General features: G+C 45.6%; 1 protein-coding gene across 3 annotated transcripts in view; it reads left to right on the forward strand.

Annotated features, from left to right (window-relative positions):
* The window catches only part of SLC35B3 (solute carrier family 35 member B3), a 49,411-nt gene that overhangs the window by 19,190 nt on the left and 15,797 nt on the right, over positions 1-14,424 (forward strand). Inside the window, exons 1-5 of one of the 3 annotated variants that reach the window (XM_069958041.1) lie at positions 904-1,165; positions 2,652-2,907; positions 7,339-7,460; positions 9,106-9,260; positions 10,114-10,221. In XM_069958041.1, coding sequence (XP_069814142.1) covers positions 2,707-2,907; positions 7,339-7,460; positions 9,106-9,260; positions 10,114-10,221 — 586 coding nt within the window. In that variant the 5' untranslated portion in view covers positions 904-1,165; positions 2,652-2,706. Of the gene's footprint in view, positions 1-903; positions 1,166-2,651; positions 2,908-7,338; positions 7,461-9,105; positions 9,261-10,113; positions 10,222-14,424 lie in introns of those variants that run through there. The other 2 variants (XM_069958042.1, XM_069958040.1) reach the window with 2 other exon arrangements.

The raw sequence follows: 14,424 nt of genomic DNA on the forward strand, positions 1-14,424 counted from the left end.
CGGAGTTCGAGGCTATTCTGCACAGGCGCAGTCCAACCGGAATGGAAGCGGCTGCACTGCGCATGAGCGGCGGCGTCCGGCATCAGTGCGTAAGCGCGCAGACGTTGGGCACGGCGCGCTCCCGAATGACGCCACAGCCACTCTGCCATTTGAATCACGCCCAGAGGGGCGTGATTACAGCGGAAGAACGCCCAGGGGACCGTGACTACCTGCTAGCCGAACACCGCCCAGGTGACTACCTCAGGTAATTAGCATACAGGGCGCCAGTTTTATAAAGTTACTTTGCGGCTTACAGGGGGGAGGCAGGGAGGCTATGGAAACACGTGTGGCAAGTGTGCTGTGTGCTCTAACAGCACATTTCAAAAGCTCTATATGCGTTTTTCCAGTGATTGGTTCCCTTTAAGGAGGTGAAAGGTCGCACAACAACAAACTATATCTTGTAGCCACTGTACTGACCCCGGGAATACACCTACGCAGTCGGTTATCCAGCTGGATGGAGGGCATACACCGCCAGCACCTCCAGGTTGCAGAACTGTATTGGGCTGAGAAGAAGGGGCCATGGCTGACCCGCAGGCACAATAATCCGCTGAGCCGCAGCAGCAACGTTTGGTATATGGTGTGCGGTTTGGCAGTGCGGGCCGCACAGTGTGTATGAGCGCGGCCTGCAGCACTTTCTGCTACACCGGCTCAGGCAGATTTCCACCTTCTCAGAGCAATTATAGGCAGATGCCAGAGATTCATGGTGGTAGAGACCCCTGTATAGGGAACAGCCTGGGGACCCGCCATTTCCCCCGCCCGCAGATTCCCGGACACCGGGAGCAGAGTCCAAGCTCCACAACCTGCGCTGAATACTCCTCGCTACAGCGGAGGAACCGCCCTGGTCCCGTGAGGTAACACGTCAGCACGGCATGACGTCACAACGCGGAAACGGCGGCTGTCAGCGGTGCAGGCTGGATGGTGCTCACTTATTACCGGCCGGTACCGGACCTGCTGTGTGTGGTCCCGGCCCTGAGTGTTCCACTATGCGGCTTTCGGGGCTGCTCGGCTGCTCCTGACCAGTGACTGCTGGGGAGAAGAAGGGATGTGCCCGGGGAGATCGTGCCAGCTCACCGCCTGCTCTGACCCAGTGCCCGGCTAACCCTCCTGTACGTGTGACCCCCGCCAGGCATGTATTACTGCTACATACATCTCTGCCCGGTATACCGAGCTGTGCATAGTGTCTTCTATAACGGTGTCACATGGTGCAGTGCCACCTGTACAGTGTCACATAGTGCAGTGCCACCTATACAGTGTCACATGGTGCAGTGCCACCCATACAGTGTCACATGGTGCGATGCCACCTATACAGTGTCACATGGTGCAGTACCACCTATATAGTGTCACATGGTGCAGTGCCACCTGTACAGTGTCACATGGTGCAGTGCCACCTATACAGTGTCACATGGTGCAGTGCCACCTGTACAGTGTCACATGGTGCAGTGCCACCCATACAGTGTCACATGGTGCGATGCCACCTATACAGTGTCACATGGTGCAGTACCACCTATATAGTGTCACATGGTGCAGTGCCACCTGTACAGTGTCACATGGTGCAGTGCCACCCATACAGTGTCACATGGTGCGATGCCACCCATACAGTGTCACATGGTGCAGTACCAACTATTCAGTGTCACATGATGCAATGCCATTTAGAACAGTGGTGCCAAGTGTAGTGTCACATGGTGCAATGCCACCGATGACAGTGGCACCCAGTTCAGTGTTGCAGTTTGTGATGCAGTGGCACCCAGTATGGTGTCATATGGTGCATGTCTTATGATGCAATGCCGACTATACAGTGTCACATGATGCAGTGCCGACTATACAGTGTCACATTATGCAATGCCACCTATGCAGTGTCACAAAGGAATGTCACCTATAATGGCAGCATCCAAAGCAGTGTCACATAGTGCATAACTTTTCATAAGAAGAAAGTTCTGGATATGGCTTTGGGGAACAAGGGGTCACAATCAAAGGTTAGGCGAGGGAACTATCACTTGCGAAAATATTCTGCTGAACGAGCAGTAGATACCTGGAACAAACTTCCAGCAGATGTGGTAGGTAAATCCAATAAATGAATGTAAACATGCCTGGGATAACCAAATGTCTATCCTAAGATAAGATAATAAGGGAAATGATATAAGGGCAGACTAGATGGACCTGGTGGTCTTTTACTGCTGTGTTTCAGCCCAACACCCAACAATCTATAATTCACTGGAGCCTCCATTATAAGCATTATATGGTTTTATGCTAGTTTTGGGCCTAACTTGCTCCTCTGTGTAACATTGTAAGTTAGATTTTTTTATTTCTTGTATTTCATATTTTTTCGTCATGAGCCATTTAAAACATATGTTTCATACCATGACAGCCTTAAGGTATTTATGTCAAACATTTCTGCATAATGGAATCTAAAGGGTAGAAGGTAGGGTCAGTATCCTTGCCATCAAAGCCCTTTGATAGAATAAAAAGGATATTATGAAACGGGTATGACAAGCGGGTATGACAAACGGGTATGGTCCTGCACTATCCCGCCTCGGTGTCATTGTACATCTGACTAGTTAGTAGTATACATTTAATCAACAAAAATGGATTTTCTATTGATTCTTTTGTTTCAGTGACTCCAATGGTGAAGAGAAGCAGCCAGACGATCCTGTCACTGAACATATCGCCATGGATCTGAAATTCAACAACTCAAGGAAGTATATATCCATCAGTATTCCTTCAAAGACCGACACCATGTCACCTCACATCAAGTCTGTCGATGACATCCGGGTTCTTGGCATCAATCTCAGCCAATTCCAGAAGCCTGTGCAGTTTTTCATTTGTGTTACTGGAGTTTTTGTTTTCTATTTAATATATGGATATCTGCAGGTAAAATTGTGTTGAAATAATATTTAAATGTGGTTTAAGAATTTATTGTTATGGAAGTTGTTAAAGATGTTGTCCGGCCAGGACATCTTTTTTCAGAATGCCTGGGGAGGGGGTGGATGAAAAAAATAACATCCACTTACCTCCCGTGCTCCCACCGTACTCTGCCACTTTGGTACCCGGTGGGTGACTGCTTACAGGCTCTAAGAGGTGACGTTGCAGGCCCACTCAGCTATTCAGCAGTAGAGGTGAGACACTGCTACAGCCGAAAAATGGCTGAGCGGCCTGCAACACCACATCTCCGAACTCGAAAGCGGCCGCATATCGAAGACCACACCGGCAAAATGTGGTTGGCAGCATGGGAGCCAGGGAGGTAAGTGGATGTTTTTTTCCCCACCCCCTTTCCGGGCATTCTGAAAAAGTGGTCCTGGCCATAAAATCCCTTTAAATGATTTGTTTATTACTGATGGCATTTTTGTAAGTTTTAAAATCCAATTTTTATTGTTGGTGCAAGTGTCAAGGAGGCAGGTAAGGCTGCTGAAGTGCCATAGCATTGCTTTCCTCCTGACTCCCCATTCCCTCCCTGCTCCGCATTACTGACATTTTGGGCTCAGCTCATGTAAAAGGATCATATTTTTAAGGGCTCAAATATCAATATGTTATAGTTTGTGATGTCAGACTACCACCGATTTCCAGAAAGAAAGAGCTCTATAGAAACTTTTGGCACCCCCAGAGATTGCTGTTTTTTGCACTCTGAAATTTGCCAAAGGCTTTACTAGTATGAACTTCTCATATGTTTCTATTGTGTAGTAGAAGATAAATATGTACCATACTGATATTCCTTATTTTATGTTTTATTGCTCTAGGACATAGATATGACAGTTCATTTTCATTCAGAGCTCAGACACAGTTGTAAGGCAGGAAAGGAAGTGTTAATGAAAATAAGATGTAAAAGTGTTTTTTTTTTTTTTTTTTTTTTAAAGAATGTCCCATCTTTAAAGGCATTTTCTGTGAAACATTTACTGATTAGCAGGGTATAAACACTGGCCTTGATCAGCTGTTTGGTGCCACACTACACAGTGAACTGTTTGTCTCCGTTCATTGTGTAGCGGTGGTGATGTGTAACTGCAGCTCAGGTTTAGGTGACCAGCACCGCACTACACAATGAATAGGTGCTGACCGGCGTGGGTGCCTGGAGTCGGAACCCTGACGATCAACTACTGTTCAGCTATCCTGCCCATTAGTAGACCATTAGTACGTTTTGTCCGGAAAACCATTTTAAATTATGCCACCCTTGCCCATTGATGCTGCTGAAACTCTAACCATTTAGCTGATATCACTGGGGGAAATGGATAAGTACGGGGCGCTCATTCAGATGCATTGGCGATTAGCAGATCATCATTTCCTTTTAGCAGTTCATCCTGCTGAAATTTTTATTTATTTCCATTTTTCAAACAGGATGCAAAGGAAACAAATTGATGCTTTTGTTTATTTTTTTTTTTCTTCTATTATATTTTAATACTCGGTGGTATCAGAATAAGCACAGTGTTTTAAAGTTGTCTCAGACATCCACTTTAAAGTGAACCTGTCACCTGGAAATTGAGTACTAAAGTGCTAATGTTACATAGTTCTTGGGGAAAGTGTAAACAGATAACATTCTTTTAGCTCTCTGTTACCCTAAAACAGTACTTTTTAGTGTGTGCACACTACAGAATCCCAGCGAATCATCTGCTGCGGATTCCGCAGCTCACCCCTGCTCGCGGACGCACACATCTCCACTGGTCCCATAAGCTTCATTCTATGGTTTGCCAGATTCCCCCTGAAGAATGAGTGGGTTCATTCTTCCGGCGGACAGCGGAATCTGGCAAACCATAGAATGAAGCCTATGGGACCAGCGGGGGCGAGCTGCGGAATCCGCAGCGGGTGAAGTTCAGTGAAGTGCCAAAGAGGTGTAACCCAGACAGTTCTGAGCTCTAAACTACCTGGGTAACACCACTGTGGCACTTCATTGCCGCATAGAAAAGCATTTTCTTTAGTACATTAAAGTTACATACTGGTAAAGGAAACATAATATATGTATCCTTTTCCCAACACCTATGTAACACTGTCAACACTGTGGTACTGTACTTCTTGGTGACAGGTTCTCTTTAAAGCGTACCTAACATTTAAACAAACTTCTGACATATCATAGCAACATGTCAGATGTTTATATCGGTCAGGGTCCAGTTGCTGAGATCACTGACCATCGCTAAAATGAAGGGGCAGAAATGCTCATCATCGCTCACTCTGCCCCTTCATCTCTGCTGTCACTGCTAAAGTAACAGTAGATGGAATTATAATGGCAGCCTATGGAACTTCTAGTAGACGTGATAGCCACATGTTTCATAGGCTCCATTATAATTCCGTCCACTGTTACTTTAGAAGTGAAAGTGGAGATGAAGGGGAAGAGCATGCGCTTCTTATCGATTCTGCCTGTTCGTTCTAGCGATCAATGGGGGACTCAGCACCCGGACCCCACCGATACAGATCTCTGACATGTGAAAAGATTGTTTAAATGATAGGTACCTATTAAAGGGGTATTCCCCCCAAAATTATTTTTGCATTAATACGCTGCCCACCCGTAGCTTTCCATCTTTCCAATATAAAGTTAGTATGGATTCTGCACAGTTTTGCTGTTATCCAGCTGCATTCACCCCCAGGGATTGCAGAGAATCATCAGACCTCAGTCCACACCGACTCGCTCCCTGCTCCTGGCCCCCACCCGCCGTGTTGGCATCACGTGTCCTCAGTCCCAGCACAGTGAAGTGACTGAGAACACTGGCTGCTGTTAAAGAGGGAGACAGTGATCAGCGCAGCTATCACTGTCTCCCTCCCTAACAGCAGCCACCCGGTCACCCCGTGTCCAGAGCCTCCCGGCACCGTCCAGCACTCACCCGCAGCACACGCCCCCCCCCCCCCCCCCCCACACACACACAAACGACCCCCCCCCCCCCCCCCCCCCCAATCACCCGTGGCATCCCTCACTCGCCCGCAGCATAGCCTCCGCACTCGCCCCCCGCAATCGCCCGCGACTAGCTCCGCCCCCTGCAATCGCCCGCGACTAGCTCCGCCCACGCAATCGCCCGCGACTAGCTCCGCCCCCCTGCAATCGCCCGCGACTAGCTCCGCCCCCCGCAATCGCCCGCGACTAGCTCCGCCCCCGCGACAAGCTCCGCCCCTCACAATCGCCCGCATCACCGCCAACTCAGCTCTGCTACACCGGCATCCCCAACTCAGCTCTGCTACATCGGCGTCCCCAACTCAGCTCTGCTACACCGGCGTCCCCAACTCAGCTCTGCTACACCGGCGTCCCCGCCAACTCAGCTCTGCTGCATCGGCGTCCCCGCCAACTCAGCTCTGCTGCACCGGCGTCCCCGCCAACTCAGCTCTGCTGCACCGGCGTCCCCGCCAACTCAGCTCTGCTGCACCGGCGTCCTCGCCAACTCAGCTCTGCTACACCGGCGTCCCCGCCAACTCAGCTCTGCTACACCGGCGTCCCCGCCAACTCCGCTCTGCTACACCGGCGTCCCCGCCAACTCAGCTCTGCTACACCGGCGTCCCCGCCAACTCAGCTCTGCTACACCGGCGCCCCCGCCAATTCAGCTCTGCTACGACGTCACTTCCAACTCAGCTTTGCTACACTGACACAGCCATCTCAGTTCTGCTACACTGTCATCATCTCCTTCATTGTCTCAGCTCTGCTACTTCACCATCATCAGGCAGAAGCATTGCATGATGGGAAATGTAGTTTCCTATCTTGGATATAGACCATGTTTTAGAAAAAGTTGTAACTCAGGAACGGCAGCAGCTAGAAAGATGGGAGATGTCTCAAAATACTCAGGGGGACTTGGTGAGTAAGGCCAGCTAGGTTTGGGAGCATTTCATTTTTTTAGCTCTTGGGGGGAATACCCCTTTAAGTAATAAATCATACTAAATGAAGAAGTATGCTCTTAGAGGGATTTCGCCTCTGTAGTAACGTTGGCATAAGTCCTGTTATTTAATTCCTGTTTATTAAAGAAAAGATTTTTTGCCCTAGCGCTACTCTACAGAAAGTCACCCTGAAATTCTGACCACAATGTAACTTCCAGTTATTTCTTATAGAAAAAAAAAATCTGTAAGCTTTATTACAACTTGTGTGATAGTCACAAAGTTACCTACAATTGTTTTCCAATGCATTATAATTGAAATTACAGTGTGATTTCAGATTCTAGTCACTGTGAAGCCATAGACTCACATGTTTTTACAGGACAAAAAAAATCTGTTAATAGCATTTTAGGTGCTGATAACACTACAGTTTTGTGTTGATTGTTCACTTATTTTTTGTATAGTTCATATGTTTACCTCATTGTATTTGCACCGCATCTAACAGGAAAATGGATGATGGTTCTCTTACAGGAGCTGATATTCTCCGTTGAAGGTTTTAAACCATTTGGTTGGTACTTGACATTAGTGCAGTTTGGATTTTATTCTATTTTTGGATTAATAGAACTTCAGCTAACCCAAGACAAACGCAGAAGGTAAGATTTATGGGGCTTTTATTCTATTTGTGAGCTTTACAGTATTTACTAGTTTCCTTTAAAGAAGCACTCCTATGAAAACACGTATCATTAGGCCCGTTACTAAACTGCATTATTAAAATAGAAATGCATTTCATTTTAGTTATTGGTGCTTAAATTGTGGAAATTTCTGTTCCTGTCCCTGGCTGAGACTCGCTGAACCACTTTCATTGATCATTCCTGCTTTGGATTGTGAGCCTTTCCTATGTTCATTCCTCATACTGTTTTTTTATAATTCCCAAAGTATTGTCTTCTTTGTTTGACTTTTTAATAACGTAGGCAGCTTTTGTTTTGTTTTTTTAATAAAGCGAAGTGTTTTCCTGCCTTTCCGTCTTTGGTTTAACAGTAGTTTAGATCTTAAATGGGGTTATCCCGTAGGGTGCGATAAAACTGTGGAACAGAAACACAGATACCAGGAATTAACCAGAAACCTGGCCGGAAGCTTGGTTTAGGTTACAGAAATGTGGAGCGTGGCCTAGAACAAGAGCAAAAGAACATCAGTAGAACAACACAATTTAGCAGTACTACTAGTACCAGAAAGACTAGAAACAAACTTGACTTGGAACAAGGCGGGTCAAGGCAGGGTCTTGAGGAACACTGGGTACCCAGAACTGTGACAGCAACTGTTCTGTAAAATGTACACAGACACTTAGGCAAATGCATGGATCTGTATAGCAGATATTGATGTACTCCTCATGATCAGATGCAAGGTAACAGAGCTCAGAAACTAAAGTATAGGGTGTGGGGAGTTACAAACCAACAAAGCAGGAAGGGACCTATTACACCAAGCGATTATCAGTTGTATTTGGCCGACTACCGGCCGTTCTGGACGATAATCTTTCATTGTAATAGGTCATGTTAAAAGGCAGCGATCAACTGACATGCACAATCCACGCTCCTCCCTGCTCGCTATCTGCATGTAATATCACAGACAGCAAGCAGGAAACAAGGAGGAAGCGAGTTCTGATCTGACAGGTCAGTGCTCGCTATCGTGTAGTGTAATACAGTCCTAAGTCAAGAACAAATGCAGATTTGAGTAGTTCAGCGAGATCAATTGGCCTCCTGAGAGTTGATCCTGAAGGGAGTGAAAGATTTTATCCCTGTCACTGATAGAAGGGAGAGCATATAGGGTCAGCCCTGAAGACTGAGGAAAACCAGAGTGGAATAAGCAGTAGAGGACTCCTTGCTTGAAGCGCCTTGGGCTTTGTGCATATGACCCCCTTGAATAGGTGGAGTACTCAAATAAACCAGACGTCATCCACTGGCTAGTGGGGTATGGTCAGAGGACAAGAGGCTACCCAAACAGATGGCACCGTAACCAGGATACCCCCAGAATTGGGCCTGTAATACATTAATAGGACTGTAGCTGGGGCAGTGGGCCATTTGATCTGTTTTCAGAAGCAGCAGCACAGCCAGCTATGTGCTGGAGTTGCACAGACTCCACAGTAAAAAATGATAAGGTGTCTTAATGAAAGTTTCTTCATTTTACATTTAGGAAGCATCTCACAAAAAAATCAAGTCAACAGTGTCCATATCCTCTACACTCTGTAGATATTAAGTGGTTAAAATCCTCCTAAGTAATTTTGTCTTCATTTTATCCTTTCAGAATACCTGCCAAAACCTACATGATGATAGCTTTCCTTACAGTGGGCACCATGGGCCTTTCAAACACCTCCCTCGGTTATCTGAATTATCCTACTCAGGTTATCTTTAAATGCTGTAAGCTCATTCCAGTCATGATTGGAGGCATCTTTATTCAAGGTAGGAATTCAAGGTTTTAAAGTGGAACTATCGACAAACCTAACCTGCTGATAGCTCCCTAGTGGGCACAGGGTGGTGTGGATGAAGGTATGTTTATTATATTCATCTTCAGAGCAGTTCCCGTGCTGTCAGTTGTGAAATCCTCTGCCCGGTAAGCTGTTGGGAGCACTAATGGCAGGGCTACTGCCCCACGAGCACCGATCCAGCTTGCCCCCTCTATTGATAATCATTTGAAGGGAGGGGACGGCCAGGGACTGTTGCCCCAGCCCCCACATGGTTGAGCTGCATCGGTGCTCGGGCTTACCAAGCAGATGATTTTCCAACTAACGGCACAGAAACTGTGCTGAGGATGAAGATAAGAGACATAACTTTATCCTCAGCACCCTGTGCTCACTGGGGAACTATCAACTGGTTAGATTAGTCTAACCTGTTGATAGTTCCCCTTTAAAGATCACATCTGATATTGAGGCCATATTTCCAGTCTTTTTAGTTTTGCCAGTTGTAAACAGGTTATTTGTGAGTTACGTGCCACTCCTTTTAGATTTGCCCTGTGTATAATACTGTCTCCGATTATCATAAAATTATTTCCAATTAAAGATATGCAAAATCTAGTTGTGTAAATGAGTTGTAGCAGGTCAATAATAGTTTACAGGGGATAAGACAGCCCATCCTATTGTGTTACCTTCTTATAGCTTACAATGCTAACAATATTTTGTATAAAAGTTTCTTATGTTGCATGGATCTGGAAGGGCATTGTGTCATCCACTGTAAATAAAATACAAAATGTGGGTGCAAACATAACTCTACAAGGTCTAATCTGATGTTTTTGTTCATCATCTTTTTGTGTCTAAAGGAAAGCGGTATAATGCTGTGGATGTAGGTGCAGCTTTGTGCATGAGTGCTGGTCTCATATGGTTTACATTGGCTGACAGTACAGTTGCACCAAACTTCAACCTGACAGGTAAGGTTTTTTTTTGTAAATGCACACCTCTGGTCAACAGGAAAAAAAAAAAACAGATTGAAATTGAAGTTCATCCCAATCCCCCTTAGCAATACAGGTGCTCTGAGAGCAGAGGCGCAGTGGCTTAGCAGCTAATTTACAAGTATTTACATACTCACACCACAAACATTGTGTAAGGAGAAACTTTATTTAAATAGCCATAGCATCAGAATGTCTGGAATATATGCTTATGATTTGCAACTTGGTGCCAGGAGTTTTATATCAAAATGCTGGTGACAGGTACGCTTGACGTTCATGAGAATTCTAACCAGCAGATAAAATGTTCTTATAGAAATTACTTTTCTGTATGAGATGTTAAGTGAATTATACTATTTAAGTGTCAGGTGGTGGGAAATCATACAGTGCTATGCTTAAAAGTAAGTTTGGCTCTCGTTGGCTTTGTTTTGATCGTTTTTGCGGTTGGTAAAATCATCGTCATCACATGCACAATATAGACATACTCCTAAGACTTAAAGTGGCCATAAGTTTTTAATAACTGTTGGCCAAACGATAGTTTGGCCAACAGTTAACTCTCCTGTTCCCCCCCATACACATCATAATCCAGTAGTGCTGAATGTTCATGTATTCTGGTTAAGGAGGGGAGGGTTAACACACAAGGGGTCGGGCAGCGAAAATCCAGCACACCTGACACTTTTCTCAAACCACAGATCAGGCTGCCATACACCTAAAGGCCCTTTTAAACTGACCTATTATAAGCATTCCTAGGAATGCTCATTTACCTGATGGGCCAGAAAATGCTCTCATTGGCTGATTTGATCTTTTGTGTGGTTGTCAAAATCATCGTCATCAGCCCCACATCTTTGTCTAAATGGGGGCTGTGCAGCCAATCCTCATTTACTAGCCACATAACAATAAAATGATTGTTCATGCGGCCCAACCCTGTGATTAATCGTGCCTCGTACAGGCACATACATTGACCTATTTAAGCAAGCAATGTGCTGATGACACTGATGTAAGCAATCAGTCGTGTAGCCCTGCTCGCTGAATAATTGTAATAGCCCAATAACCTGGAAGCACCGCACGGCAAGGACCGGACTGCCATGGTATCAGCAGTAACTGGGTAGATAGGAGTGTGTTTTTATTACCCCCTCACTGAGCATAAATCTATAAAATGTTCTGTCCGTACAACCCCCTTTAAATCCTTCTCTTCTGATGTCCTGGTTCACACTAAACTCATCTTGCCACTGACAGCCCACTCGGCCAATCAGTAGCTGGGGTGCTGTCCCGCTTTAGTTAGTAATTGAACGAGTGGGCTGTCACTGCCATGACAAGTCTGTCTGACATTGTCACACTAGGAACCCCAGGGAGCGTGATAGCTGCGAATAAGCTGTTTATTATTTCTGTGCAGCCCTAGCAGTATATATAATAAAAAGTATGCCTGACATACCCCTATAAGGCCAAGCTGCACTGTAAGGGCTCGTTCCCACTGAGCAAAAGCAGCTGAATTTCTGCGCTGAATCAGCGCTGAAATTGCAGCCGTTAGGGCTCGTTCCCACTGAGCAAAAGCAGCTGAATTTCTGCGCTGAATCAGCGCTGAAATTTCAGCCGTTAAAATAGGTGCAGAGCTAATTTCCATTGTGTTGAATGGAAATTCTGCTCTGCAGTTCACACAGTGGAATTTCCGCACTGAACTAATCCGCTTTCCGCCAGAAGAATGAACATGTTCATTCTTCCGCTAGCGGAAGCCTATACAAATCAATGGGGCTCTGATTTTCTGTTTCAGCGCGGATTCAGCGCGGATTCAGCGCGGAATACAAGCGTAATACAAGCGGAAATTACTCGCTGAATCAGCGCGGAAATGGGGAAAAGGGGGGGGAGGAGGATTCTAGTATATGTTCTGGTATAGTCTAGTTTACTCACCAAATACTCGCTGAATTTCAGCGCTGAATGCATGCGGATTCAGCGCGGATTCCTCGAGTATTCCGCGCTGAATTTGTCAAGAGCTGATTACGAGCTGAACACTTTCCTAGCAGAATACGCAGGGATTCTGCTTGCATTCTGCTTATATTCTGCTCGGAATTCAGCGTCAGTTGATTTCAGGCGGAAATATTTCCTTGCGTAATCCGCTCCTTTTGCTCTGTGTGAACGTAGCCTAAAAATAGGTGCAGAGCTAATTTCCATTGTGTTGAATGGAAATTCTGCTCTGCAGTTCACACAGTGGAATTTCCGCACTGAACTAATCCGCTTTCCGCCAGAAGAATGAACATGTTCATTCTTCCGCTAGCGGAAGCCTATACAAATCAATGGGGCTCTGATTTTCTGTTTCAGCGCGGAATACAAGCGTATTCAGCGCGGAATACAAGCGTAATACAAGCGGAAATTACTCGCTGAATCAGCGCAGAAATGGGGAAAAGGGGGGGGAGGAGAATTCTAGTATATGTTCTGGTATAGTCTAGTTTACTCACCAAATACTCGCTGAATTTCAGTGCTGAATGCATGCAGATTCAGCGCGGATTCCTCGAGTATTCCGCGCTGAATTTGTCAAGAGCTGATTACGAGCTGAACACTTTCCTAGCAGAATACGCAGGGATTCTGCTTACATTCTGCTTATATTCTGCTTGGAATTCAGCGTCAGTTGATTTCAGGCGGAAATATTTCCTTGCGTAATCCGCTCCTTTTGCTCTGTGTGAACGTAGCCTAAACAAGCACTGATCTGCTATATTACATGGCTCGATGTTCGTGTGGCCAGGGCTGCAAGAACAGTCCCAAGATTGGGCTGTTTGTGCAGCCTCTTGCATTAACCCTTTACCACATAATGACGAACTGGCTCGTCATTGAATGCAGGTAGTTCTTGCATTATGATGAGCTGGCTAGTCATAGCTTCCTTCCCCCTGCTTTGTGGGCCAGCAATTGGGAGGCCGCTGCACATTGCTTTACTCCACTGCAGCTGCCTGAAGAGGAGCCACGCTCCTACCCAGTCAATTAACCTCATAGTGCCCAAAGTCTGCGCCACCACAGCCTTCTATGGCAGTACATCAGCTCCCTTCGTCACTCCTCGTAGACGTGAGGGATTTATGGGGGTAACTAACATACAGGCCCTACAAATCCACTTCAGAACTGAACTGGTCTCTTAGATTAGATTAGAATTTAAATTCCAGAAATTTTGAAAAATTGCTGCTGGATTTTGAAGGTCTCTAACATCCTAAAAAGGTAAAAAAGTAAATTATGTCAACATAAAGTAGACATGTTGTAGATGTTGCAGTAATAATTACTACATGTGGCATGACTATCTACCTTTGAAAAAAAGAATTTTGAATTAAAAAAAATTAAATGTATCTACAAAAGTTTACCAAGATTGGGTGGGGTTTCAAACTCAGTTCCATTGAAGTACGTGGAGCTTAATTGCAAACCGCACCTGAACTGGAGACAAGAGAGAGGGGAAAAGTGGCCATGTTTTTGTAGCGCTGGATAACCCCTTTAAGCCAAAACAGGCTGTAGAGGCAATGGGGTAGTGAGCCATCGGCCACACATCTCTTATTACACAGGGAGATACATAGTCGACAACAGATTATTTTTTGAGCTATCAGCAAACGAGTGAGCATTAGCTTGTTCATGGGCTGATCGCTGGCCCTATTACACAGCAGAATTTCTTCCTGATTTGGTAGATAATATTCCTGTGTAATAGGGCCTTTCACTTACATCACTTTTCATTATTCAGTGAAAAAGCTGTTGCAGTCTTGTTTTTATCTAAAAATTGCAGATATCCTATATCTAGACTCCTTGAGTACATGTAGGTTGGTGTCTTATATGATCTGTCTCTATTTCCCATCACCTAGCTTTCTGTGCATTATGATGATAACTAAAGGCCATATTACATGGCAAGATAATGAGGGGGAAGGAAGCACGACCTGCTATTACACGCACAGATAGCGAGTGGGGGACAGCGGGAGGAGTAGGCCGGACAATTCTTAGATCCCTATTAAAGTCAGTGGTGGTCTGCTGCTGCCGCTCCGATTACACGGAGCCATGAGCAGCATACTGTCACTGACGTGATCTGCGTCTTTCAACATGTTGAAAGACCATGATCAGCCGACACTGTGCATGTCGGCTGATCATGGCCTTTTAACATGTGGTATTACACCAAACAATTATTAGCTGGAATTGCCGGTAATCGGCCAAGTACGGACAATAATCGTTTGGTGT

Source organism: Dendropsophus ebraccatus, chromosome 2 (assembly GCF_027789765.1).
Source record: "Dendropsophus ebraccatus isolate aDenEbr1 chromosome 2, aDenEbr1.pat, whole genome shotgun sequence".
In the NCBI taxonomy this organism is placed as follows: domain Eukaryota; kingdom Metazoa; phylum Chordata; class Amphibia; order Anura; family Hylidae; genus Dendropsophus; species Dendropsophus ebraccatus.